We start from the raw sequence: 27,601 nt of genomic DNA on the forward strand, positions 1-27,601 counted from the left end.
TTTGCGTTCGCGTTCCACAAGTGCTAATTCTTTAATTTCAAGTCTCTCGCTTTCACGTCGGTATCCTTGTTTTGATTTTTCGTTTCTATTTACGTTCTCAGAATACTCATTTCTGACAGCTCTCTGTTTATCAACGACTCAGAAAGTCTGGTTGCACCTGTAGTTTTAACCCCAGTTTCCTGTATTTGCTCATTTAGACTCGGATTGGCTCTGCCAGGAGTTTTAGACTGATCTCTTTCCTCCTCGGGTGTAATGTCGTGCGAAGGAGTGCTTTGGTTAGCAACATGTTAGCTCCCCACCCTTGTTTCGCGGTCGCTTCCCGTAGCCATGCTTTTAAATGCGGTTACATTAATAAAAATGTGTTTGCACAATTGCTTACTAGGAATTTTATACTGAAAAACGTATGTAAAATCCTTAGGCTATATTATTTATTTTGTGAATATAAATTTTAGTTCATAGTCATTTAATGAACAGAAAAGTGCAAAATATTTCACACGAATCGCATTAATTTATCCCTTTTTAATTTGCATTTACGTTCAATTATCTCCCCTTTTCACCGAAAGTCCAATTTTCGTTTAATCAAGCTATAATAATCACGACTCACTTTTTCTCTTTTTCCAATATACGTACCGAAACAGATATCTTAACATACCTGTTTTACCTCCCTTGGGCTTAATTTCAGTCAACAGCCTTACTATCACAAATATCCAATCAAAGCTTTTTTATTGTGTACCAGGTGTTTAGTAAGTTCGATTTTATTTCGATCCGAACCCGCAACTGGTTTACTTTCGCATGTTTACTACACTGCCGAAATAGCGTTCTTCCTGCGTTACGATATCGCGAGCACGTGCATTTATCGGTAAGACGCCAGTCGCACATACACGCATTAAACTACATAATGCAGTTTAAATCGTATATGTAGTTTTTAACATGATCAAACTTTAGTGAAAAAAAAAACAGTGATTTGTTTTCGGTATTTATAAAGAGAGTTTCCTTTTTACAAATACACACAAAGCGTTTTCAATTCAACCATACGTAAAGTATGGCAAATTAACAAGTTTACGCAGTGAAACCTCGATACTTATTATAACCCTCATGATCAAATTTTAGTGAAAAACAGTGATTTGTTTTCGGTATTTATAAAGAGAGTTTTCTCTTTACAAATACACACAAAGCGTTTTCAATTCAACCATACGTAAAGTATGGCAAATTAACAAGTTTACGCAGTGAAACCTCGATACTTATTATAACCCTTGAGCTAATTCTACTGCTACTAGAGGTAAATAAATCCAGTTGCAAAAACCTATCTACTACTTAACTTCAAGTAAGTGGTGAGTAGATATAACTTCGCCATGCAATAAACTTTGTGCTCGTGAAAGGACTATAATTTCCTTAAAATAACATCATATCGACACCAATTTACCAATGAGCTGACAAAAGGAACTGATTGGTATTTCAAATTACTCATTTACGACAATGAAACTACAATAAATAGATAAATGTACATTGCACAATAATTATAAAAATATTTACACTCACAAAACTCCGTCGGAATACTTACAAAATACAAGCAAAAACACAAGAATGACACGATACAAAATGTCCACAGCGATTTAAGTGTCCATCACTCTCCGTCCTGATTGAACGTGAATCCTTCCTTGCGTAGCAGAACGTGAAATCCTGTACGTTCGTTTAAATGGTTTTGACGTCAAAGTTTTGTGCACAAGAAATACGTAGCTGTACTCCCACCGGTGCTCGAGCTCGATGCCGCGCAATAATGGTGTACTCCTAATCCCTCGGGAAAAATCAAAAACCGAATTCCAAGGAATCGCTAAGCTCCTTGACTCTCCCCGACCTCGCTACCGATCTGAGGTTCCTGTCTGTTCAGGGATTTTTGCCGTAGTAACGTGTTCGCTACTACAGTATTTCTGCTAAAAACGCTGTTGATGCCGAAGACTCGTGGGTGCCAGTGTTGCCGAAGACTCGTTGTTGGGCTCCAGTGTTGCCGTCTTTCGACCAACGCGTTGAAGTTTCCAAATATATTATATTTACAATTTAACATCACAAATTTAGATTTTAACAGCTTGAATCATATGCAAGGAATCGACATTTCTTATAATAAGTAGCAATTTCAATTATATTTCAATCATGTGTTCCGACGGTAGAAGACAAACGGAATTATGAAAATAATACAACAATTTTAATAAAATAAATAAAATAATACAACCGACATACATCAATTAAAAAGATGTAGAAAATGCATATTTACCTAAATACATACTGGAAACTAATCAAATACTACAAAAGAACACTACTTATCCTATTCACTGTTAAAATCTACTCTGTCCAATCATTGAACAATGCGAGCAATGTTTCCTTTACAAATAATCTACCTCCAAGCCTGTTGCATATCATTCAGAATAAATATATTTATGAAATATATTTAAAACAACGACAATTTATATACGTCTATAAAATGCTCGTCTGTGTTAAAGCTCTTGTTCCATCAATAATGGTAAATCGTGGTGACAGTAGTGTTTAAATAATTTGAAATGCATTCATGTTAGTTTATTCAGTTAGCATTCATGTTTATTCTTTAACAGCGATACGAAAACAATAAGCCAACGGTAATTTGGTTTCACTTTTAAAATTTGATAATCTTTTAACATGAATTAATGTTATCGTGTATTTTTATGCGATTTGGGTTTATTTTATTATCTGCGTTATATATAGTTTGTATGTAGTAAAATGTCATAATTATACGGAAGTGAAAAGTTGAAAAACATGTATGTTTGTAAATATGAATACAGTGCCTTTGTTCTCTCAGAAGATTAGATTTCAACGTGTCAGCGATTTTGATTGCAAAAGTCAAGCTTTTGAAATTCTATTGAGTTTACATAATGGAGAGAGATTATTTGACAAAAAGCATGTGCACAGACTTTATATCTGTGAATTGGATTGAGTATATTAAAAGTCGATATACACATGCTTTCTATTATAATATAATGGTTAACTATATTAATGTTTAGTTATGTTAATCGAATGAATACTGATTTGCTATAATACATTTGTGTGGTTTATACATTGTATTACTAAAGAACACGGTATTGCTTTAACAAAATGCTTTGACAAAAACCGTGCTTTCTGAACTGAATCATAGAAAAAATGATGAATATTCATGAATAATATTTTTTAACAGGCTTTATCATAAGTTAAGGCTTAACATATTAATGATTTGCGACTCAGCTCTTTCTGTGAAAGGGCTACATAAAAAATAATAATATGTGATTTAATTTTGATGTATGCATTATTGTTTAAACTCACCTGCGCAAAGCAAGAGGTGAGTTTTTGGGATCGCCTTTCATCGTGCGTCGTGGGTAAAATTCACATTTAAACGGCATTTGCTCCTCAGGCGCTTAACAACTTTAACAAAACTTCATAGGTATGATCCGTTGGTGACCGTCACCTTAATTGTGAAATTGTTCCAGTCTGCTGCAAATGTGCGTCACCAGAGCTACAAACAAACATTGTATTGAAACGATGGACCCTACATTCCGCTTTTGTTTAAAAAACACTGATGTCGGAAAAAACCTGAACGAAAATATGGAGGTGCTCAACTTCACAAGAAGGAGTTTAAGACATGTTACAGCAATACATTATAAATTACGCGCGACACAAGTTAATACAAACGTGTTGTTGTTGTGTTTTGTTTAAAGGAGCCATAACTGCAAGTGTAATGATAATATCATAACCAAAACAAAATTTCTCGAAAGAGTGTAAGATTTCATCCATCCTGTAGTTATTATATTCAAGTTACAGGAGACACAAGTTAAAATATATATTTTGTTTCAATGGAGCCGCAACTCCGGTTGGGACGAAAAGAATCCAACGCAAAATAAAAATGTGCGCAAGTTTACATGCTTTCTAACAACAGCAAACACATGTTATTTTCGTCCATAACTGCAATTCAGTCAAAAACCTGCGATCAAAACTATGAAAGTGCAAAAGCGAACATATGGTTCGTAAATTCATAAAGATTAACCACTCTAGAAGCAATACTTTTCTAGTAACGCGCGACACTAGTTTAAAAATCCAAACTGTAATGTTTGCTAAAAAGAGGATATAACCTGCATTTATTTCGAAAAAAAACAAGAACAACATGATTTTTTTTAAGGACACCAGCCATTCATAGTAAAATAATACTATAAATACTGTTAACTTTATAGATCACCATGTAAATAATAGTATATAATTTATTATTACAAAACGTATCATCTACAATTGCAAAACCGTCATTCCGTTTAAAGCCGCCCGAGTTGATATTTCTCACAACAATTATGTTATCTCAACTGACCAGAATTGATCAGTATTCATCAGATACATTCTAAAGCTTACCTCTTCCAAACTGATTTTTGCAAAGATTGTGCCAAAAATGCCAAAAGCATCAAAAATACGAAACCCAATCATGTACATAACGGAATCCTCAATACTAGTGTTAACCTGTAACGTATGCACGCTTTGGGTCACGTGAGCGCCTATTTCACGTGATTTCCACTTCCGCGCATTTCAAAACAAAGAAGAACTTGTAAATAACACAGGCACGTTACAAACGAATTATGTCTATGGATAGCCCAAGCAAAGTGATTATAAAACATATTTTGTCTTAATTGATAAACGAGGATCATTGTGTATTGAATATCATGTTCGTAAAGTCAGAATGCAAGCTGATTGCATAAAAACGATTTATCAGATCAGAGCGATTTCAATAAGACCGATTTGTGGATTGAAAACAAAAGGAGTTTTTATCAAACTTGATGAAAGTTTATCGAAATTTGTCGAGTAATATGCATATATATTGACCAAAAATCACGCTGCAAAAAAACATTACGCTGCTATGTCTTGTCTGTTTGCTTGTCTGTTTGCTTGTCCCATTGTAAACGGGTAATGACGTGATCAATCATCATTCATGCAAATGGCGTTGTAAACGATGATTCAATGGTCACGTGGTTTTACATGTGACCCACGCGTGTTTAAATTCAGATTATTTCTGTGCATGTGCAGAAATTGAATAGTCCTATCTTTGTACTGAATTTAGGCATTTCTTTACCGATTTTGACCAAATTGTGTGCACATCTGACATAAATACAAACACATTTTGACTCATAATCACTTTTTTTGCGATACATAACAAATATTGGAAAATATAGCAACATCAACGCAGGTGACTTTAAACGGCAACACAAATTCAACGCATGGGTGATAAAGTGAGAAAACGCTTGCCTTTGCCTATTGAGGTAAATGATTGGAACCCTAGTGAAGGCACTTTTATTTAAATTATGTTTAATCGTTTTCATTGTTTTTACAAATATTACAAACGATTTGAAAAATTACAGTTTTGCTAACTTGAATAACATTTATTGCAAATAGGTAAATATGTGTCCCTTATTATTAACATATAAGATTTATTTTAAAAATGCTTGTTAAGTACATAAAATCGTTTTATTATTAATCACCAATGGAGGAAAAATGTAAGAGCGGTGCACACTGACATTATGTTTACCAGCTGGCCTTTTGTGCGGCCTTCGGTTCCTTTTCCAGGACATAACTCGAACACAATCAGGGGAATTTATACGAAAGTGCTTACGTCAAATAGATTTCATTTAAATGACGTGCAGAGTTCAATTACTTTTGATAATAATACTAATTGCAGGATTATTGCGCTTTTTTATGGTTAAATACTTAACTGACTTTACCGCTTTTGACACATTAAACAAATGATTTATCCATTACCCTCTAAATCAAACTAATTAATCAGAATTACCAAAGCTCTACAAGCACAGTTGAATGTTCCGTGAATGGGGGTGGTATGGGATGGGGTTCAAGCTTTTTGAGGCCATTTCTTGCGTATTTCACTCACATCACGGCGGTCAGTTAACATATTTGCACTGCCCTGGTTAATGTTGCTCACCCGTGCTAAGTGATCATGCTTACGCAGTGAGAACAAATTCAAAAAACATTTCATAAAAAAATATGCGGACGGTGCAGTAATCTAACCTAGTCAAGCCATCTTCCAACGGAGCTTGTCGACCAATATTTTGATATTGTTCACGATGCGTTTCTAAGTAAGACATATCTGCTTAACTAAACACTTTACTGAACTCACCCAACACGGACACCATGCTATTGTTTCAACTTTAATGTTCAGAGTTGTAACAAGATAAACAAACTATTGTTTTGGATTTTAAATAAATAATCGATATGGAGTTTGCCTAAGTAAAATACATTAAAATACCCGACGCAAAAATAAGTTTACAGCATTCATAATGTGTACTGATTTACGTAAGCAAATCAAATACAAACGCGTTATTTAGGTATTGCTGACGGGTACAAGTAATGCGGAATCAATACTGCAACGATCATTTTTGTTAGATGTCGATGCACTTTTGTACAATTTGATATTTGATAGCGTTGAAGTCCAAATAAATGCAACCTACATCATATTTTTGTACTATGATGTCATTGAATATCAAACAAGTTTTACAACACAAAAAGAACAGTATTATGGCAAGCGGTTCGACGCATAATCCCAAGAAACTAGGTTTCTCATGAGAACCTAGGTTCTCAAAATGAGAACCTAGGTTCTCAGAATGAGAACCTAGGTTCTCGCTTGAAGATTGCACATGGCGTCAAGAACCCAAGTTTTCAAATGAGAACCTAGGTTTTCATGAGAACCTAGGTTCTTATTTGAAAACCTAGGTTCTCATGAGAACCTAGGTTTTCAGATCCCTAGGTTTTCAGAATAACGCGTCGGACGGCGTAAACTTGCTCGTTTGGAATACGGGACACATTATTCAGGGCGCAGGATCAATGGGGTTCACATATGATTACACACGGGCTGGACAGAATGAAAACACGCCGTTAAGAACTTTATTTTTGCAGATATCTCAAGTTATTGAAATATGTTTGCAAAGTCTTTAGCGCATACGTTTTTCTTGCAATGTTGCCGATATCTTACGATTGAATAATACATTATTACACATAATCAATAGAGATAAAACTTTATACCATAATGATTGCTTCCTACATGTAGGTCACAGACATACTTAAAATAGAAAACTGCACCGTACAGTCGTTTGAGGCCCGAACAAGGGAACTGAATATTTGAAACTCATTCAATGCTGTAACAATGTATTATGTAACGATTGATCTGAATTTTTAGTCTCAAAATAATATTTACAATAAAAGATGTATTTCATAAACAGTTCAATTTTTTATTAACGTGTTCAGACCAATGTCGACCGATTACTTTACTAATATCATTCCTCAAGAACACCCATGCACGGAAACATGAACAAGAAGCGGTCACCGACGGCTAATGCCTGTTGTCACAAATATTCAACAGATAAGTTTCGTAGAATATTACTGAGCATTGTCTGAACATTGTTCAGAAAATGCTCTTGGGGAGAAACATTCACGGTTTCACGCCTATTTCTATTCATTTTACACATATGCCGCCAGCGTGTACCAAGCAATGGGAGACATCTGGAGGTTAATTATTGCAAGCGGTTCGACGCATAATCCCAAGAAACTAGGTTTCTCATGAGAACCTAGGTTCTCATGAGAACATTGGTTTATGAAATCCCAAGAAACCAGGTTTTTCACGAGAACCTAGGTTCTCACGAGAACCTAGGTTCTCATGAGAACCAAGGTTTATGAAATCCCAAGAAACCAGGTTTCTCATGAGAACCTAGGTTCTCATTTGAAAACCTTGGTTTACGCTTGAGAACCTAGGTTCTCATGAGAAACTAGGTTTTTCATGAGAACCTAGGTTCTCATAGACACATAGAACTTAGGTTCTCATGAGAACTTAAGTTCTCGTTTGGTATCCTAGGTTTTCACAAGAACCTAGGTTCTCATTTGAAAACCTAGGTTCTCATGAGAACCAAGGTTCTCATTTGAAAACCTAGGTTCTCATGAGAACCTAGGTTCTCATTGTGAGAACCTAGGTTCTCATGAGAAACCTAGTTTCTTGGGATTATGCGTCGAACCGCTTGCCATACAGTATTATATTCGTGAAAGTAAAAAATCTTGTTCAAACCTTACTGTTGGTTATCGTAAGACAGGTATATGCCACCATAAACTATTGAAATGCATTTTGGCAAAGTTCAGGAATAAGAATGTATTATAAGCTTTATTTTTTAATAAGTCTATATTAAAATTTTAAACAGTCGATTGAAATGACCTTCTTAATATCGTGTGATGCATTAAAACAACATTGTGTATTGTTAAATATGTTACTCACGATATTGCAAACTGGTAAATAGGAAACAGAGACTATCTTTACGTGTATATCGATCGCATTTTGTATTATTACTAAAGTGGTCACAATCGTGTGACAAAGCATAAAACGCGGTACACCTGCAAGTGTGTACACGCCCTGTATTTACCTACTTTTGTTTTACGATATAAATACGCGTAGGCGATTTAGTTTCACTGCGTATGCGTATACCATAACACAAGATTTATGTTGCTCATTTTTGGAGGAAAGAGCCGTAATAGAGGGAGATTTTTTGCAGATACAGTTAAGAACCACTGTGTGAAATTTTGATTTTATGATTTCATGTAAATAATAATACATACAAAACATATAGCTGAAATCGCGTGTGGATAGTGAGGTACATACATGCGCATAAAATATTATGGACTATTAATATCAGAGGAAATAGCAGCTATACAAGATCTACATTGTCAAGATGCAGTTAGGTTTTTGCTGTAACGCGGTAATGGTCATAGTCGATAGATATACTGATATGCATGTATTCGCTAGGTATTGTTCCCTACTTTCGATTTAGCATTTAATTACTCGGAGGTGAATTTGTTAGAATACGTGCAACAATGTCTGTCAAACAATACTTATGCGGCCCATGTCTGGAGGAGAAAGGCGAAATAGAGGGCGTTGTGTATTGTAAAGAATGTGAGGAACCACTGTGTGCGCAGTGTAAACAGGATCATTTAAGGATAAAGGTTTCCAAGCACCACAAATTGTGTGACCGTGCGGATGTTCCTTCCCAGGAGATACAGGAACTTCTGAAGAGCTTGATTGCATGTCCGAATCACGAAAAAGAAGGGGTTGTTTACCTTTGTAAAGACCACGACGTTACATGCTGTAATAAGTGTGCGATGGCTGATCACAGAAAGTGCGAGGAAGTGAAGGTACTGGCTGATATTTTGCATGACATAACAATAGATTGTGCCGGATTGAAGACAGTGCTGCATGAATTTCAACAGCAAGGCGAGATTCTTTTAGAACATGAACGCAAACACGAAGAATTGGTATCTGAAATAGAAAGTAAAGCATTGTCATCACTTCAAACTATAAAACAGAAACTCTTAGAAATGTATGCGCAACTTGAGAATGAAGTGTTATCTGCTATTGCTGATAAGAAGATAGTGATAGGAGAACTAATAAAAACAAACCACGAAAAGTTAAGTCAGTTTTTGAATGACGTCAAACAACAGTTAACTTATATTGAACATGTTGAACAATTTGGAACTAATGAACACGTTGTTCTCCTGCAGCGCCGGCTTGAAAAGGATTCGGTATGTCGTCTGAAATCAACCGTAGTTGACTTGGAGAAAAGTAGAAGCAAATCTAGCTTTAAATGTGTTGAGGATACCTCTTTCGATAGTTTGTTGATAGAAATGAAGAATTCCTTACGAATTCAAGACTTCACTTGTTATGTAAGTGAGACAGGCTCCGATACCGATAACAGTCATTATAAGCCATATACGGAGCGAATTCCACAGCTTCAATGTACTAAAGATTTAAGTATTATACCCATGTTTGACAAGGAAAAACGTCCCGATCCGTGTTCATGCATATGGATAGATAAGTACATTGTCATATCTTTACATAATGCAGATGCGTTACTTGTGATTGAGGAAGATAGTGATTTTGTATTATCAAAATTCAATTTTGACTCTACGCCTTGGTCAGTTTCTAAGACAAGTCCGACGGACATGGTGATTACTTTGCCATTTGCTGGCATAATTGCATTCGCACAACTTCGTTATGGAAATGTTCACATTGTTACAGAACTAAAAACAAGAATCCCTTATTATGATGTTACTAGAAATGCACCACTCAACCAGTACATTTGTTTGTCAACAGATAAAGGGCAGATAGACATTCTAAATAATGACGGAACGGTGCTACGTGAAATCAGTTTGGGCTTAGACGTAGAAGAGTGTGCACAAACTGTATCAAGTTATTGTATTTTTAATTCGCAAAGCCGCATGTTGATAATTTCAAATGGGGTTTTCAACAAACTAATGGCGTTAAACTTAAATTGAGAAAAAGTATTTGAATATATGCATCACAATCTTAATGGCCCACGTCAATTAGCCACGGATCCTAGTGGAAATCTGTATGTGACATCCTATGAGCATAGCATGCATCAAATCAGTCCTACTGGAAAGTACATAAGATATATTCCTATAGGGAATGAAACAGATTATCCATTTGGTATATGTTTCAATAGCACTTTTAATAAATTTGCCACTACTGGTGGTGGATTCCTCACGAAAAAGCCATATCTGCAATTACATACATTTAATTGAGAAATGTGTATGCTCATCAAAATAAATAAACATTAACATAAAATGTCAACATGTATGTTTATATATTTGAAAAATGTTTATTAACACGTGAACGATGCTTTTTTCATTCGAGTTGTGTGTATGTTTATGAAATTGTGAATTGTTTTACATTTCGATAGTGATCAAGTATTTAGCCATATAATATATTACATTATATACAATTTCGATCTAATTAACATGTTTGACTGTTTCATTGTGTTATTGTTTGTGTGACTTTACTAAATACATTGCAACATAAAAAATTTAGGTAGATTTTAATTCTCCGACGACTGGCTCTCGTGTCAGGTCTATGTGTGTATTATTAAAGTACATTTTCCAAATGGGGCATATCGACCATTCAACAATTTTTAATATTATTCAAAGTTATAACAATTGTAAAAATAATTGCATAAATAGTCGCCTTGTTATAATATAATAATATATTTGGGGGGAAATACTGACGATTTTCCACTTTAAAGCCAAATAACTGTTTGTAATAATGTGAAATTCTTGTCAATACGTTATGCTCTCATGTATTGAAGTCCTATATGTATATTTACATTTTGTTTTGTATTACAACATTCTTCGCACAATGGCGTAATAAACTTGTCTGACTACACTGACTTGCCAAATCTTAAGTTAATACACGAAGATGATAACTTTGAAACATTCACTGCAAATACTTTAAATACACAATAAGTTATTCAAATCTTCCACGAAGAACAGCAGGCCAAGTTTTGGGTTGGATGCAAGACTGGTGTTAGACTGAATCAGAGAATCAATCGTGAATTAGAGAACAGTAGCACAAATGAAAACAAAACTGAAACAAATATTAATACATATTGCAAAGCCAATCTATTAACGGATAATGAATGATAACAGGTCGACAAATTCATTTTAAGAGTGCAGCATCAAATTTATCTTGTACCAGCTCAATTATAAAATATAAGTTCATGTTATCTATACATTTTGTAAACTATCTATAATTTTGTATTGAACATCGTGACTTTAATAAACCACGATTAGTTTTACCGATTGTTATGATAAAATAAATGTGATATGTTAAATGCTTTCTTATACTTATACTAAATTGTTACATAACATCATAAATGGTTCCTGAGCATGTATAACGTTTAATTTTCAATTCATTGCATAGGTTTACAGAACATGTATGAATAATAAAGCGTGATTATATTTTTTTTATCAAACACATGAAATTTTGCAACTAGACTTGTCTGTACATTTTATTTATTAGCCATCTAAATATGCTCAAAATTCCAAACTGGTAAAAGCGTTAGTAAAGTAATTCAAAAGACAAATTTTGCTTATAACAAAATTACAAGACACAGAAGGATCAATTAATTCATCCAGAATGTTCATGTAACAAGCTTCATAGAAAAAAAACTACGACACGAATTATGTTAAGAAGTTAGCAATTTTCAAAACTCTTAAACTCAAAAAGTCGCATGTTGCCACTGTGCACATATCTGCTTCGCCGTGAAGCTTCGCTTGTCATTTAACCGTGTTAGAGACAGCATTTATTTTAATTGGTAAGCTAATGTTTATTTATGTATAAATTGACGATAATGACAGCAGTGGCATTGTAATTGCTGGTCGCGATTATGACTGAAGCGGAAGCAGCATCGTCAAAAATCGTTATAAAAACACAGCAAATAGACCAGTATAATATTACTTTTCAGTAGAAAATTTTCTTCAAACATTACTGCTCATGAGTTGCTTATCGTGAGGAAAGTCTTTGACGCTATACGCTAAATCTTCATTTTGGTCATAGTTCATAACTTAGAACGTATTATAATATTAATTTTTTAATTAATGTATATCTAAAACAGTTAATTGAAATAACCCTGCTAAGTATCGCGATTAAAAATTTAATATTTTTAAATATGTTATTACCCATTTTTGCAAACTGTTGCATAGGCATTCAACAACGGAATGGTTGACGCCAGATAATCACTTCTTATTCTCAAGGTGCATTTCAAGTGTGCTCTGTATCGACACTAAAGTGGGTCAAAAAATCGCGTGATAAAGCATACCACGTGGTACTCATTCAAGTTTGTACGCTCGGTATTTTCGCATCTTTCAATTTTGAATATAGATACGCGTTGGCGATTTTGTTTCACTGCGCGTGAACTTGTCTGTAAACAAGATGTGTTACCCATTTTTGGAGGAGAAAGCCATACTAGATGGATCTGTGTATTGATACTGTGAAGAATCAATGTGTGAAAAGATTGATGTTATGCTTTAGAATAATAAGAACACAACTTAAAGCTGTTATCGCATGTGCATGATTGTGATGTGCAAACATGCGCACAATATAGTATGTACTTATTATATCAGGTGAACTAGCGGCTATACATGGTTAAAAAGGTAGTTATCTTTGTCCTGTAATACAGGAAGTGTCACAGTCGAACGATATACTGATGTGTATGCACACGCCAGGTATTGTTCCCTACTTTCGAGTTAGCATATAAATATACGGAGGTGAATTTGTAAGAATTTGTACAAACATGTCAGTCAAACAATACTTATGCGGCCCCTGTTTGGAGGATAAAGGCGAAATAGAGGGCGTTGTGTATTGTAGAGAATGTGAGGAACCACTTTGTGGTAAGTGGACACCGGATCATGCAAGGATAAAGGTGTCGAAGCACCACAAGTTGTTTGACCTTGCGGATGTACCTCCTAAAGAGAAACAGAAATTTCTTAGGAGCTTGATTGCATGTCCAAATCACGAAAAGGAAAAGGTCATTTACCAGTGTTAAGACCACGATACGACATTCTGTTATAAGTGTGCCATGACTTATCACAGAAAGTGCGAGGAAGTAAGGATTCTTTCAGATATTGTACATGACCACAAAGCGGATTGCGCCGGATTGAAGACCGAGTTGCATGACTTGCACCAGCAAGGCGAGAGTCTTTTAGGACATGAACATAAACACGAAGAATTTGTTTCTAAAAAAGAAAGTCTAGCGTTGTCGTCACTCCAAACGATAAAACTGAAACTCTTAGACATATATGTGCAACTCGAGAATGAAGTGTTAACAAGTATTTCTGAAAAGAAGGAATTGATACTAGAAAAAATAAAAACAAACACTGAAAAGTCACGTCAGCTTTTGAATGGCATCAAACAGCAGTCAACGTATATCGAACACGTTGATACATTTGCAACTAATGAACACGTTGTTCTCCTACAGCGCCAGCTTACAAAAGATGCGGTATGTCGTCTAAAATCAAGCGTCGAAGAATTGGACAAAAGTAGACGCAACTCTAGTTTTAAATGTTTTCAGGATAGTTCGTTTGATTTTTTACTGAAAAAGAATTAAGAATTCCTTGATAATTAAATACTTCGCTTGTGATGTAAGCGAGACAGTCCCCATTACCTCCGGTATCGATAACAACCACGATAAGCCTTTTTCGGAGCGAATTACTTAGCTTCAATCTACTAAAGACTTGAGTATTATACCCATGTTTGACAATCGAAACAAAAAATAATTTGAGGTAATTATGACAAAAACAAACAATAATTTGTGTACTATTATATGAAACTGTTTTATTGCAAAGTCAAGTGTAAAGTAACTGCTGAGACTTTGAACGCAGATATCCATATTTTAATGAGGACAGGTTGTTCTCCATTGAACTACAGAACTTGTGTACACTCTAATGGCTTTGCAATAACAATTAAGTATACCAGAAATGATCAGTTATACCATGATTACAATTTATAATAAGGCACGATTAAAAAATGAAAAAAAAATCAAAGTTTCAAGGACAACATCTGTCTGTTGATGAGTCACAATAACAATACTCTATATAGTATTATATTTTTGTGTTTACATGAAATTCCTCAAATAAAATAAAAACATCGATTAAGAAGGCGTATTTAAACATGAAAAGTATTAAATATTTATTTAAACGCTTATACAAAATGTTAAATGATGTTTCCCTATTATACATTTAAAGACATATATTATTATTAGTATTATTATTGTAAATGAACTGCAATGAATGAATAATTATAATAACAAAAAACTGAAACGTCATTAACATTTTTAAAGGGTTTGCATGTACTTAAACACGAAAAAAAATAACGAAAGCCAACATACATATATGTGTAAAAATAGTTTTCACTTTAAAGATTTTCACATTGAGTTAACGCAAAACCTACAAATAGGACCTTACAACAGATGCACTCTACTGAAACTTAGCTATAAACCTAAAGGAAAACCAACAAAACCAAATTATTGGCACAAAAACAACTATCATTTTCAATGTCTTGCGTATTCCAAGGTTTGGAATCGGTTTTCTCAGGTTTTTAGTGTTTAGTCATACTGTTGTTTAATTAAAATTATAAACGGTTACCTTTTTTCAACTACACAACTTTCACTTACAGATGGGGTGATGTAACTCTTCAGAAAGATTAAATGGGGTTGAATACCTTCAACTAAATGAAAGGCAGACAAAACACGCACAGGCGATATTGTGTCCAATTACCGGAAAGTAAAACCTAGATTTTGGGCGACCAGCGACCCAGAGAGATTCTCAGTGCACATGTACACAATTAGTACAAATAATAGACCTGAATAATTGTGTAATGCAGAAGATCCATTCTATTTGGCCTCTCATTAAATTCAAGCCAACAACGAACATGAGAAATGGTTTACACAAAATCCATTTGGTGAATAAAGCTTGAACAATTATAAAAAAGTTATATACAAAGAGCCTGGTCTTGACAAAAACAAGAAACTAATCAAACATGCAACACGGAAGATATTATAGTCTTAAATATGGGACAGATATGGAATTGCCCATTCAGACATAATGCAGATATCTTAACATAAAAACACGAAATATTTCCTAAATTAGTCTTCACTGTCAGAAACAAAACATTGCCAAATTTCAGAACATTTAAAAAAGCCACAATTAACGGATGAAAAACGAAAGCATTCTGACAATTAAAAAAGTGTACATCATCTAGTGTTTAAGGAACACTGCATCTCCAACAACAAGCAGCTTCAATTCTTCCTGAAGCAACTGACGCACATGTTTGACTACCACCGTGACAGCAACTTCACATGTCTCCGTTAACAAATATGGACGAAGAAATCAGCACTTTCACGCCTTATTTGCAGGCGTAACTGTTAATATTCGCAACTTCTCAGTTAACATGAAATAAATCGTCGTGTGAAATTTAACTATTCATCCCTTTTCACGGACACTTGTTTCAGTCAACTGCATTGACCTTCAGATAAAATATATTTTTTGTTTTGCTGATGTATATATTTTTCGATTTCCAACAATACAAAATCAAATTTTCGATTCGTCTTTTATTTCTTAGCATATTTTCAATAGTAAGTATTAAGAAAGGAACAGTTGAATGTCAAACTATTTTTTACGTGACACACTCGGTTATTTGGTCGTCAGGAATGTTGTGAAAATGTAGGAGATCCGACTATATTAATTTTTTTGTTATGTAAATTAATTATTATATAGAGAATAATAGGTTAGTGTTGATTATAGATCAGGTTTATCATGCGAGGCTTAGAAAACAAAAAGCACGAGCCTTGGCGAGTGCTTTTTCGTTTTCGTGCCGAGCATGATAAACCTGATCTATAATCAACACTGACCTATTATTCTATTTATCCCACTTTTTATTCAGTAAACTTTTTTTATTTAAACAAAATGAGTTTTCATGAGTGTTTGTCGTACTTTGATAATGACTGTAGTGTAACCAAGGTCAGTGTATTACTCCGCGTTCCAAAAATAACCGCTGATCAAATAATCATTTTTTTTTTAATCAGAATATCGTTCTGTAACAAAGTGTCGAGCGTTATTAATTGCAATTTTAATCATATTGAATTGCAAACCTTTAAGTTTTATGATATAAATATGACATTAAGTTGTTATATACAAGGAACTACATTTGTTTACAACGTAGCCTAACACCACACACAATTCACTTTCGATATCAAACTATCGAGTCGATCACGAGGTGCACAATATTTGCTTCTTTGTTATAATATGTGGTTATTTCGTGACGAAATAACAAAGAATACTTGGACTTAAGCTAATTATATACATTAACATTTTGAATGTTGAAAGTAGCACAAAAGAATTGTGAGGCAAAGTTGTTCGAACTAGGGAGACATTTGCTGGTGAAGTGACTGGGTGGGGCGAACATCAAGATCAACTTGTTCGACGGTAGACAGTGGTTGTCTAGGCCGCATTTCGGCTACAGTTTCGGTGCATGAAGGTGAACAAGAGGAATCTGTTGGATTGTTACATTTACTGGACTGAGCAAGAATGAACACTTTTGCTGCTGTTCAACAGATATGTTGGAATAATTGGACTGGACATTTTTGTGCCCTGTTATGGCCATGGTTTCAGTGGGTGGAATGTTTGCATTTCGAAGTTTTTGGACCAGGAATTTGCGAACTGAGTGGTTCATTATTCTCTTCAGACTCTTGTGCTTGAGAAAGCCGGCGTCTTTTGCCATGGCCTTCAGCATCTGACCTAACTTGTTGACACCCAATTGTTGACGCAAGAATCACCGGGATGCAGTGTCATTTGTGCGTATTGCCAGGTAGAAAAGATGCTTTGAAGAAAAATCAGATGGACGCATATCCGAGAGCAGCTTGTAAATTAACTCAGGATTTCTTGGTCCAGACGATTGTTTTCTACGGTCGAAGGGGAGCAACTCGAACTGACTTCTTCAAAGGGGAGCAACAACAACAGAACCTATTTGCATAGTGTTAAATTTACCTTATACGAGGTTTTAATGAAAATAAATGACAAAAAACACGTTTTTTGCTACTTTCCTTTGTTTAAAGGTCATTAAGATTGACAAACATTTGAGATTGTTTTTATTATTGATGCACTTGGCAAATACAGGTGACGAGGTGCGTGGGAAAAAGTAGTCCCGGTTCGGCAGTTGATGACGTCATTTCGTGCCATTGATTATAGCCTTGCCGTTGATTATAGATGAAATTTAATAAACGGGGCTTTAATCAACCGATTTCGCTGTAAAAGTGGGATAAAATAAAATTAATAATTTGTCTTTGATAAAATATGTTAACGGGACTGATATATTTATATGAAGCTTTAACAACATCTTAACTTTCAACGTTTCAAAAGGGAAGCAACCCTGTTGTGTATGTTGATTCATGTATACACCTTTGAAACTAAGACATGTGTGTGGATGGATCACTTTCAAGTCCCTAACAATGGCTTAAATACTATCAAGATACTTACTTTAATCCTGAGTTCTCATGATAATCCCAAACATATCAAGTACTGTTCATTTAAAGGAAAAACACACGACAGTGTATATATAATCCGATGGCTTTCAATGCAATTGAGCTATCCTATTCTTTAAATAAATTGAAATATTTCACATTTTCGCTGATCATATTTTTTATAAACAATATAAACTCAATATAAACCCCACACACAACACAATTAAGAACAACTGAAAATACCCAATCAAGTCGGCAGCAATTTTAAATGTACATTGTTTTAAAAGCTTCATTATTGTATTTATTTTCAGAACTCTCAGACTAAGTTACAGAACTGTTAACCTACTTCCGTGGCGCAAACGCTGATAAATACTTGGTGTCGCTATATCTTGGTCAATTATTTATGGGAATGATGAGAATGTATTGCTCGGGATCAACAGGTCTCTTCAACTCTCGCAAGAGCAAGACGATCCAACTTGCCGATTTGCGCATTCAACCCGTCACGGAACTCGTCATTAGCTTTTGAAATGTGACAGAACCTATCGCCGGCTTCTTGAAAGGTCTCTTCAACTCTCGCAAGAGCAAGACGATCCAACTTGCAGATTTGCGCATTCAACCCGTCACGGAACTCGTCATTAGGTTTTGAAATGTGACAGAACCTATCGCCGGCTTCTTGAAAGCACATATCGTTCCTTAAGTTTTAATTAAAAAAGTAAAAACCACATATAAAATGTCTTGTTTGAATACCAATTAGTTTTCGTTTTTGCCGTTACTCTGTAAAAAATCAGAATAGCATCCACGGTTTAGCAAAAATATAGGAATGTGTTTCTTAAGTTTAAATTTAAATGAAAATCACATATCACATCTTTTGTTTGAAAACCAATTAGTTTTGTGTTGTTGTATGAAACTGTACTCTTTTGAAAATAACAGTTGCGGATATAGTACAAACAATTAATTAAAATGAAAGTTTTTGAATATCACGATTTTGTTTTTATTACCTATGGTCCTCAAGGTGATAAATAAAAATTTGGGTTCTGATGCATTTGGAAGTGCAAATAATTATGCTACAGCGCCTGCTTATGCAGTCCGCGCATAAATGTGTAGTTTGCGCATGATTGTTTCGTTCGCGCATATATTTTAGACTGTGCATCCTTTTTGGAGTCCGCTTATAATTGCGTCGTCCGAGCATGGTTGTTGAGTTTTTTTTATTGAACATTTTCCATTTACATGTATACGGAAAGGAATAATTATAAGCGTATATGCTTGTTTACAATCCTTGGATAAGTTGTATGTTTAATTTCTGCGAATTATATCCTCTATCAACATGTGCAATTGTTCTGAATGCGTAATCGACTGTAATGGTTCATGCCAACCACCTTATAATACTTCGATTGCATTATGTGCAAAGTTTACTTATAATGTATAAATGTTGTCTTATTTATAATCCTGCATGTACACTGTATATGTATATTTGTATGTGCATCAGTGCCACATACGCTAGATTAAATGTGAAAGTTATTAAAACATTTTTACAAATACGATCGTTTAATGATTGTGCTGTCTGATTTGTCTTAATTAAATAGTATTTTATAGTGACTGGATACAATATTTACATATATAAAATTCATATTTATTTGTAAAACACAATCAAATCACATGCACGGGTTATTTATTTGTGATTTTTCAGATGTGTTTCCGTCTTAAGAGTCTTTTTATGTCGCATATGTCGCACTTTTGCGAATGCGTGTATTAAACGCACATACCAATCGGACACCTTTATGCGACGACAAGCATCCCGCATAGCAATCGGTGCTCTTATCCGATAAACCCGTGCCTTATTACATAAATTAAAGAACTAACGTAAAATAAATCAGTCCGAAAATAACACTTCTGATGTTGCGGAGGATGAGAATACAGTTTATAGTGTTAATGTTGTTTATGTAATGTCTGGTGATTATAAAATGTACAAGGACCTTTTACATAATTATATTAATATATTCCTTCAATAAGCAAATAAAATTGGTGCTATAAAAGATCAATGGTAAGTTTATGATGCGCAAGTGTTACTTTTTGCTACATTTTGAACCTGTATATGTGCTATAATTATAGGTTATTAGACGTTTCACTGTACAATACGGAGATATATTCGGACGAGCACACAGTTTAAGTCATATTGGACGAGCCGTTAGGCGAGTCCAATATGACTTCAAACTGTGTGCGAGTCCAAATATATCACGTATTGTACAGTTTAAACGTCTAATAATCTTTTTATTCTATATCCCTTTCTAACGCTCTTTTGTTTCTTCTTTAAAATATATTACAAAACCAGCTTTCCGTATTTTTATTTTCATTCACCTGATTACGCAATTTATGACGTATCTCGTGTGACGTCATTTCTCTGACGAAACATACTAGTATAAGCAAGACTTTCTGCATTTTAGGGACAACACTAATCACTATGGACGTGTTTGTGTTTAACAGTAAATTAATCATAATATTTTTTTTAATCATCGAACGAATCCAAAACGTATTTCGGAGTGTGTGTTTGTAATGCATAATTGTTAACTTCGATAGGAATAAAACAACTCGCTCCGACAGGATTACGAATTCGTAAATCGTGTTTTGGGTCAGAATGGTTAGCATGGCCCATGGGGATACAAATGCTATCAAAGAAAGTGTGGATTTAAATACATTTCGATAAAGGGATGGAAGAACAGAAAATGGAAGGGCATATCATTGAACTGTGTTGCTATAAGCATTGGATTAAAGCTGTCATTGAGGTTAATAAAATAAAGTTTTTGTTTTGCTGTTGCATTTGTTTTTCAATTTCAAACAATAACAATATCACTTGCTGTTGCATTTGTTTTTAATTTCTAACATTTATCCAATTTATTTATTTAAGAAATACAATCTAAATATCGCCTCATTCGCCTGTGTGAATCGAATATTGTACATTCGGATACTTTTTCTCGGTAACGGCTTTTATCGTTATAAAACAATCGCTTAGTGCACTTGTACTCAACTATCCAATATGGAAAAAATACAGACTTTTTGGATCCAATACCGGAATATATTGGACGGTCACGTGGTACTTATGAAGAATGCCCATTGGATGAATTTATTGGATATAGAATAATGAACGGTATTAATGCGTTTGCTGAAGTTAGTACGGCGACGTGGCTATGTGTAAATTTATAAGTGCTGATTTAAGAAGCGTGATGCATTGATTAACTCAATAAAAAATAACATATCATTATGATATCAACACAACAATATCGGAACCCCAACATTATATATTCATATAGTAATAAGAAATATTTGGACAGATTGCGTTGCATAATCATTATATAAGAATGCCTTTAGGGTATGCGATTTCAATTGCTTAACATAAAGTATTGTTAAACAATACTTAAACTTTCAACCAACTTTTAAGATCGAAGATAGTGTACTTACTTTCAAAGAAGTAGTTTGAATGTTACCTTAACCTAAAGTTCAATTAGATACTCGCATTAATATACGCGAGTTAAGTGTGTATTCAATTGATTCACATTTTGAAAAGTAGACACTCAAAACTGTGGTGTCGAATTGCACTTCTTATTGTTTTTGAAGACAAAGAAAGTTACATGACGATCATAAAAGCGCTCAATATAATATTATTCTTAATCAATTAAACATTGTCGAAATAAAGCCGTCGAAAATAACAAAAACAAACATGGTGGACGAAGTTTGTTTTATCTTTACAAATAATGTAAATTTAAAGTCGTCTAAAGGTAAAAGCAATAAACACGTTCTCGTCTACAAGATAACTGACGGAAGCTTTATGAAAGATGTATACATACAATCTACAAATACTATCTATTTGCATCCTGAGATAATGCAATTGCTTATGAGTGTCGGTTGATTCGCTTTGTCTAATGCTGTATCTAGCATGTTGTTTTTATGTCAAATTACCATCCTTTTATGCTCATGCCATAGTGTAAACATTTTAAACATCAGTTTTACATCGGATCCCTGCCCGAGTACTTATTTTAAATATGAAACTGGTTACACAAGTGGGAACAGACTTTTACTAAAACAATTAATATGATACGAATATCGCCTTGTAAATTAAACATACCACAATATGAGTATAGAAGAGTGATAATGGTGAACGTATAAATGCTAACCATTGACATGAGTGCCAATGTTTTTGTCCTTAACAGGTTCGTGAAAACATCTATCGCTGTAGCGTTAATAATTAAGCAAAAGAAATGATATTATCATTTGAACAAAAAGTTTAAAAGTACCGAACCTGTAACTGCTTATTCTCATAGTTTATTTTACTTCCATCGTTCGTATTTGTGAGTTCTCGGAAGTATTCGAATACTTCTTGTTGAGATTTAAATCGTTTATACAATCATTAGTAATCAAACCTTCACATTATGAAAACATCTATCGATGAAACGTGAATAATTAAGCAAAAGCAATGATAATATCATTTGAACAAACAGTTTAAAAGTACCGAACCTATAACTGCTTATTCTAATAGTTTATTTCACTTCCATCGTTCGTATTTGTGAGTTCTCGGAAGTATTCGAATACTTCTTGTTGAGATTTAAATCGTTTATACAATCATTAGTAATCAAACTTTCATATTAAACAGATGAATATGTTATTGCCTATCAATTTTCATGTTCAGCAATTCGAAAACAATACATATACTTGTACAATCCAATACATATGCATTCATTTTAACAGGGGATATAAGTGCTATACAAGATTTACTTGGTTGAAGAGGTAGTTTTCTTCCTATAATACGAGTGCAAACCGAATGTTCTCTGTATTTACACGATAACACAGTCTTCCGATAAAAGTAATACCTATATACGCCTCCCAACTTTCGACTTAGCATATAGGTGATTGTGTTTCACAGTGAACGAAAAATGTCTGTTAATTGAGGAATACGGTGATTTTGTTACACAAAATACAATTGTGACTATATTCCTTGCTCAGTTTCTAATACAGGTTCGACGGACTTGTTGATTACTTTGCCTTATGTTAACAAAGTGCATTTGCACAACTACGTTTTGGAAATGTGCACGTTTTTACACAACTAAAAACACGACATCCGTATCACTATGTTACTAGATATGCCCCACTTGACAAGTACATATGTATGGCTGCAAGAGATTGGAAGATTGACGTTCTTAATTATAACGGAAGGTTGCTTTGTGAAATAAGTTTAAGAACATACATAAAATAACCCCTGTTAACTGTGTAAAGTTGTTGTTATTTTAATGCATATAAACACATGTTACCCATTTCAAGTTTTGAGTCCGACAGAATTATGGCGTTGAATATAAGTGGAGAAAACGTATTTGAATGCAATATCAAAAGTATACATAACGCGCGTCAAATTGCTGTCGATGCAAGTGGCAAAATGTATGTGACATATGATTCTGAGATCATATATCAAGGCATTCCTGAAGGAGAGTTTATCATATCGCTCCTTAAAAAGAATGGAATTAACTTGAAAATTGGTGTTTGCTTCAATAACACGTTTGATAAAATTGCTTTATGTGATGGTTACTTGTTGCCTAGAGGTAAATTCGTCAATCCAAAGCTTCGAGTTTACATGTATACATTAACTTATGAAAACGATTTCTTATACAAACCATAAACAGTCAAAATTAAATGAATAGATCAATAACAATTAACGATATTTCGAACATATAAACGTACTATATGGTTCTATTAAATTACATGTGCTTTAAAAACATGTATGCCCATTCAATTGAATAAGCATATCTATTTTATTATTTAAATTGAATTTAAGTGTATACTTGTGCGCTGATACGATATTGTGATATGTGTATCTTAGTGAGCTGAAAATGAGTTGTAGCATAAGTTAATTACCCAAATATGTATTTTACAAATTTTGTCTGGATATAGTGTCGTTCAACACTCTATTCTTTCTAAGTGTCTATATATATTTAATATTTTAATACAAGTTTTACATATATCAACTGATATCAAACACTTCATGATAGCAAACTCTGCGATATGTTAGTCCGTTCATATTGTATTATCAAAGTCTAACAGTTGATCCATTTGATAATAAACAGATTAGTTTATTTGTTCAAGTAAGTCATTGTATACCTTATCATGATAGATTAAATCAAGGGAGCTGACTTTATCACGCACATTCATAATGTATATATATAAGGTATCGAGCGAGGTTAGGGTTAAAATTTTTGTCATTTTAAACTCATTGGATAATGTTATTTTTATACGGCATATATTTCAAAAGATATAATTTGTTTCTTTACAATCTTCGCATTTAATTAGTAGTAGTGCTGTTTTCGTCTCTTTAATTAGCAAACCGTTTAATGTTACATGCACATTCTGTACTGCTGGTGCATTTTGCGAATAAGAAATTGCTGCCGGAATGAACTTAGATTATTTTCTCTTACTAAAACTGGGTCAATGTTAAGTATGGTGTTGTTTGTTTCCAATAAGTATATGGTTTATCAGTTGCCAAACAGAGTATGTTGTTATATTAAAACGGTCTTAATTTGTGTGCGTGTGATTATGTGTGTCATTTTTGTTTTTCGTCATGATTTCAAATTACGGATTCGTTTTTCATTCAAGATATTCTTACAACGGCCATAAGCTAAGGTTCTTTGGAAATCGTAGACCACTTCAAGAAGTGTTTTACATGGAATGAGAGAAAACGTAATATTAAATATATATATTAAAATCAATATGAAAAAACTAAATATTTTGTCAGAAAACCTTAATAAATATCGCCACCGATGTGTTGACGATGATATGTTAGACAGAAACATTGTATTTAGTATGTTTTAATATACAAATGAATAAGATGTACAAACATGATGGTTTAAGACATGTGAGAAAATGAATTAATACAATATAAACCAATAAGTGATGCCATCGTCCTTCGGAAAACGAGAATGTCTCTAGTCACAAGTCTTTTTTTAAATACATTTTCAAAAAATGGAAAATAGAAATTATAATTTGTGAACATAGAAATCATCTAAAATGTATGCTTAAATGAAAAATAGAGAAAATTAATGGGGGTCACTAGGGAAAATGACAAGTTCATTCTTTACAATGAAGGGTATCCCCTTTTACCAGAAACGCCATACTGAATTTGAGACTTTTACGAAACTATGTAACATATATTATTATTTGTGCATACACGAAGGGACTACACATTCTATTATGACAAATATATCCGAAGACACCTGTTAAGATGCATATCCCTCTGGTAGCAGTCCTTTTCAAGTTCAGTGCAATTGAATTGTTTTGTGAAGAAAACCTGAGAACGAATATATGGAGGTGCGCAAGATCACATTATTGATAATATTTTTGCTAAGGTACATTTCTTTAACAGCAAGTGTTTACATGTTGACGACAAAAATGATGCCGTAAGCTGTAGGTGAAGTAAACGATGCCCTATTAATATAGGAATTTATGGTGGGCATGCGCAGTATTTTTCCATAGCCGGTTAGCTTGATGCATATCGATTTTGTAAATTTGAGATGCATATAATTGTCAGTTAATGTCGGGCGATTGGAATGTTGCCAAGCAGCAAGGGAGTGATTGTGGGGGCAATTTTGTGACTTCCCGCTGAATGAGATTGTTTGTCTGCAACCAATATAAATACATTTAATATCAAAGTACTGACAGTACTGGTGTGACGATGTTTTTGAAGAGGATTGATGTAAAAGCATCTATTGCAGTTTATCTACATCACCACAATTGTGTATGTGGGTACGAAAATTTTCGGTAGGAAAAAAAATCTGTACGAAAATTTTGGGTACCAAAATTATGCCAAAAACAATTGGGTACGAACAAAGATTGGTTACGAAAAAAAATTGGGTAGGAAAAAAAAGTGGGTACGAAAAACAATTTGGGTACGAGCAAAAATTTGGGTACGAAAAATATTGGGTACGAAAAATGTAGGGTACGAAAAAAAAATGGGGGTACGGGAAGTAGTACCCGTGGGGAACTTGATCCATTCAGCGAAACTGGGAGGCGGGTTACATTCTCGATCAAATAAAACAAGAAATATCTTTAAAAAGATATTCGACGTGTATTTTCTGTACCACCTATATTAAACAAACGTTCTGTTACAGTAAAACGTTTGTGGGTTATAGATTACGTTTCAGCATATAAATTCAAAATTCAAAAATTGACATGCTCTTTAATTACACCATGCTCTTTAATTTCACATGTATATCATACCAAACTTTATATTTCGTTGTTGCCTTTCCTAAGTTAATGGTGCTATGTGTACGGACGTGATTTCACAGGCCCATGTGCATGAACATATAATTTTTCTCTTTTGATTATTTTTTTTCTCTAATTCAATAAGCTTAGGCATGTTTGTTCGTTAAGTACGGCAATAATTTCATGATGATTCCCGAAAGTAGGTATGAGCACATAGTCGTAAGAGCACTTGAATACGTGAGTTCGCCCATGAACACATGGTAAGGTTAACTAAATCTCCGCGATATGACCTAATATGCGTTTAAAACAGCAAAAAATATCCAACCAACGACTGAATTATCAAAAATAGTATGTGCACTAATGTGGCTCTGTAATTTCTGTTTGAAAAGTTTATTAAATATACTGAATGAGAAAGCACGCATAAGAGCGAGTTTCACAGATGTCATACGGCTATTATGCTGTTTATATACCATAGTCGCTACAACGTTTACAAATGGCAGGTTCGAAATAATTCGTTTTCTTTACACTCATGATCGCATTAAAAGTTAATTATACACGTTTTAATTCGCAATGTATTTACTGAATCACGACAAATGTCAAATACAATACAGAAAATGCATAGTTGTTTCATTGATCTATAAATATATAATGGATTGAATATAACTAATTTAAAATTAACGTTTTCAAACTATTATTAAACCTTTTTCCCAGAATATGCTGTCCTATTTATGGCTAAGCTTCCTATACCTTTATCAATGATAATCAGCGAGGTATGCTGATTAGAAAAATCGATTTATCTCAATCGGACTGGCTCGGTCTTTTATATAGGTCGCCATTGTGCAGAATGTTTTCATGGTATGATAACTTAGACGAGCTGCTTCGCAGCATCGTCAATAATCACAGAATCAACCTACTAATGTGTTTATGGTGTTTATGGTGTCGGAAAGCACACAATCAGTGTAAAGCAAACATATATGCAACACTCAGTTTGGAGTGGTGAGTTATTTTACATGACTAAATCATAAAATGTAAATCATATAGAACAGCAAACACAAAGGCTCTATGAGGATTGGATCATGAAAAACTTATTAGTGAATTCCTAAAACTCCATTACCTGCCCGGGCAAGAAGTATGCAATGGCTGAGTAGATCAGATCATATCAACGTTTATAACTGTTTTACAATTTAAAATACCGTTATATGATAACTAAATTTAGACGTTTTTTATAACATACGGTAAACCTCTCATTTAAAGTAAAGGAAGCTTTGTGATATTTTTTAATACATAGTACGTATTGTTAAATAGCAATATTAAATTATGTAGTACTCAGTGAAACTTTACAGCCGTTTAACGTGCTTGCATTTGCATCATATGTGAACAAGGTCAATAGAAATGAGAAGTACGCTTAGGTTTTACCATCATAACAAGGATGTATTTAAACAAGAAAACTTCTTTTCAACCAACGCACAATTGCTGTG

The 27,601-nt window shown here is 33.9% G+C and overlaps 4 protein-coding genes across 5 annotated transcripts in view; all 4 read left to right on the forward strand.

Moving 5' to 3' along the window:
- LOC127837263 (uncharacterized) overlaps window positions 1-27,601 on the forward strand; it is a 239,995-nt gene that overhangs the window by 160,085 nt on the left and 52,309 nt on the right. The gene's annotated exons all lie outside the window — the stretch shown is intronic.
- LOC127837262 (uncharacterized) overlaps window positions 1-27,601 on the forward strand; it is a 238,281-nt gene that overhangs the window by 141,868 nt on the left and 68,812 nt on the right. The gene's annotated exons all lie outside the window — the stretch shown is intronic.
- Window positions 1-27,601, forward strand: part of LOC127837260 (uncharacterized) — a 161,947-nt gene that overhangs the window by 126,491 nt on the left and 7,855 nt on the right. The window contains exon 1 of one of the 2 annotated variants that reach the window (XM_052364186.1): window positions 8,529-9,213. The exons of the other annotated variant lie outside the window; for it this stretch is intronic. Within the exon in view, the coding sequence (XP_052220146.1) occupies window positions 8,896-9,213 (318 nt within the window). The 5' untranslated portion in view covers window positions 8,529-8,895. Of the gene's footprint in view, window positions 1-8,528; window positions 9,214-27,601 lie in introns of those variants that run through there. 2 annotated transcript variants of the gene reach the window in all.
- LOC127837258 (uncharacterized) overlaps window positions 1-27,601 on the forward strand; it is a 405,532-nt gene that overhangs the window by 97,795 nt on the left and 280,136 nt on the right. The window lies entirely within an intron of this gene.

Source organism: Dreissena polymorpha, chromosome 7 (assembly GCF_020536995.1).
Source record: "Dreissena polymorpha isolate Duluth1 chromosome 7, UMN_Dpol_1.0, whole genome shotgun sequence".
Taxonomy (NCBI): Eukaryota; Metazoa; Mollusca; class Bivalvia; order Myida; family Dreissenidae; genus Dreissena; species Dreissena polymorpha.